This window comes from Antrostomus carolinensis, unplaced genomic scaffold (genome assembly GCF_000700745.2).
Source record: "Antrostomus carolinensis isolate BGI_N321 unplaced genomic scaffold, ASM70074v2 scaffold3442, whole genome shotgun sequence".
NCBI classification, from domain to species: Eukaryota; Metazoa; Chordata; class Aves; order Caprimulgiformes; family Caprimulgidae; genus Antrostomus; species Antrostomus carolinensis.
In genome coordinates, this window is record NW_010298768.1 from 32,361 (window position 1) to 35,097 (window position 2,737).

At 40.6% G+C, this 2,737-nt stretch overlaps 1 protein-coding gene across 1 annotated transcript in view; it reads right to left on the reverse strand.

Moving 5' to 3' along the window:
* Nucleotides 1-264: 264 nt before the first annotated feature.
* ENTREP1 (endosomal transmembrane epsin interactor 1) overlaps nucleotides 265-2,737 on the reverse strand; it is a gene marked incomplete at its 5' end in the record, with an annotated part of 24,584 nt that continues 22,111 nt past the window's right edge. The window contains 2 exons of the mRNA XM_010162540.1: nucleotides 265-465; nucleotides 1,554-1,843. Of these exons, the coding sequence (XP_010160842.1) occupies nucleotides 265-465; nucleotides 1,554-1,843 (491 nt within the window). The remainder of the gene's footprint in view (nucleotides 466-1,553; nucleotides 1,844-2,737) is intronic.

Here is a 2,737-nt window from a genome sequence, read left to right on the forward strand (position 1 = left end):
GCAGCAGGACTGTACCATATCACAAACAGACTCGCTGCACTTGAGAGCCCAGTAAAAGCCAGCTTGCAATCTGTTTAATGGGCTTTGTAAAACAAGCTTCTCCTTAGGAGTCTGAGTGTGAGGGTATAAAAAAAAAAGGATCATCAGCATGCTCTTCCACCACTTGTCAGAGATGATTTTCCTGTTCAACATGTATGTCTGACAGAAGTGCTCTACACAGGAATAAGCAGAAACCAGCTCAAAGAGAAAAAGATGGAAAGCAGCTCAAAGTACAGTTTCCCTGACAACACCAATAAGACTATGAGGCCGTTCATGCTCTGCTCTCTGGATCCTCCTCTCTGCTAGCTCATCCATGGTGAAAGTACTGAGGTCACCACAGCTTTCCAGGTGCAGCAGTCCAGGATGCCGTCTGAAAGGTAACACATGGGTGCTCAATGACATGGCTTGCTGGGCGGGTGCCATCACCTTTAAAAGGAAAAAAAAATGTAAATCACGCTTGTTTTCAGGCTCTTGTTTCATTAAAATAGTTTCTTACCTGACCAGGAATAACCTCGTTGTAGTGCTGTCTATTAAAGAGTAATTTAAAAAGCTGAGACTAAAACTGTTATCTGTCAAGCAGACATGGGAAAAGGAATCCTAATAGAGAAAAGAAGTGAGTGTTGTCTTTTTAAAAAAAGAAAAAAAAAAGCCAAACAAGAATTAGCTCACACCAAACCATGGCATGTCAGGTATTGCTTAACAGGGAGCTAAATGTTGCTTCCTGGAGAAGCCACTGTACTGATAAGAACCTTCAGGACAGTGTGATAAATTAAATACTCATAAGGAATTTTTTTTCCCAGCTGTTTCTGTCAAATTAGTTGAGGCTTTTGTTGCCTGTAGACTATAGTGGGAAATCTCACTTTATCTGCAGAGCCTAAATTACAGTCTGATGTGTTTTGCATGAGAACTGAAACCAAAACCATTTGTCACAGCAAATCACTTGTACTGTGCATGAATCAACTAATCTATCCAAATGGTCTGTAACCTACCAAAACATTTGTTTGATGAAGTCTGTAATGTCTGAAACTTCTGAATGTTCATTCCAGTAATATAAGCACCTATTTTCTACTTTCTGCTTTTTTTCCGTTAGTATGAAGACTTATTTTATCCTGGGAGCCAATCCCAAAAAATTGCTTCTAGTGGGTTCACAACAAAACTTCCTTGTCAGCCTCCATTCTTTCCAGTTTATATTAGTAAATGCCTTATAACATCTCTTCCCTGCCACGCTCAGTATAAAATAGTTATGTTATTTACGGTTCATGATTCTACTACAGAAGACCATCTCCTTCAGCTTTTTAAATACCCATGTATTCAGTCTTCTGAAAACCTTCCTAGCTGTGTGGCTGATAGAGCAAGAGACATCATAGCTGCACAGCCTCTCACACACTCCCTAAATAAAATTAAAGTAAGCTAATTTGGTTCAAAAAGCAGAGTGGTAAATGTAGATCTATACTCTCAAACCAAGGTCAGCTTGGGTTTCCACATCACCTAATGAATACAAGTGATAAAACTACCTGCTCAAGGAAGGTGGCACTGGTGATAGCTTCTGCCATATGTTTCTCATCTGATTTTAAAACAGACTTGATATTTTCCACCAATTCATGTATGTCAGGGCTCATGCTGCAGGAGGACTGCTCTAGGATCCACGCCACAAGGCGTTTAGTGTCTGTGTAAGACTTGTAGTCTATCAAAGATTGGGGTCTTCCCCTCAAAGCTCTTGCTCTCAAACTCTTCCGCAAGGTGACCGTGCAGAGTCGTGGTTTTACTTCAGTCTGCGTTGCAGCTTCACAGCTCAGCGCTGCCCCTGAAGACAACGATCAAACAAAGCAAACAATCCACTTGGTTCACAGTACTGTTCAAGAAGTATATCCTGAAATTTCAGTCCTGATTCACTGATGATGCACATTTTAACCATGTAAAACTTAATAGTCTGGCGTGGTCAGGGCAGCATGCAAGGCTCACCCTCTACTGGGTTTATACTAGAGAAAATGCCTGTAAAGCAGCGCTGAACACAGCTGTGGTTGAGTGCATATCACATGTCAAAAGGTCTGGAGGAACATTTCTGGGAAAGCTGTTTGTCATTTAGTGTACATTGGTTCCTTTCTCTTTTGCTTCTGTTCTGAACAGACCGCAAATGAGTGTTGAGTGTTAACGTTGACATACACTTATACAAAGCAGATTAAGCAAAGCCTGAAGAAGGTTTTTATGATCTCTCCTAAACTCTTTGTAACTTTCAGTTATTCCTAATCAAGAGGGCTAGTTATGAAATATCTGAAAATAACTGCTTGTCAAGCTGGAAGCTAGTAATATGACAATATGGAAATTTAATGGCAAAAAAAAATTTCAAAATTACTTTGCAAGGACTAAACAAGGGGCAGCAGGGAATCAATTCCACTGCCTTTGGTCTAAATAACAATAATCAATTTTTGGCCCTGTGAAAAAAGATAAATAAGAGCACCTACAGGTTGTTCAAGAAGCACTTTAATGTTGGTTTTACACCAAACACAACAATATTAGGAGGAGATGCAAAACTTTCCAGCAAGAGGAGCACTAACTTGAAGCAACTTCCATTGTTCTGTTGTGGCCGAGTTCCCTTTCTGCAGCACTCGTGTATTTAACTCTCAGGTCCAGGGCTGAACAGACCTAACCCCAGTTATACCGAGCTCAAAGCGCTCACATGCTTCTGACTGATGGAGTC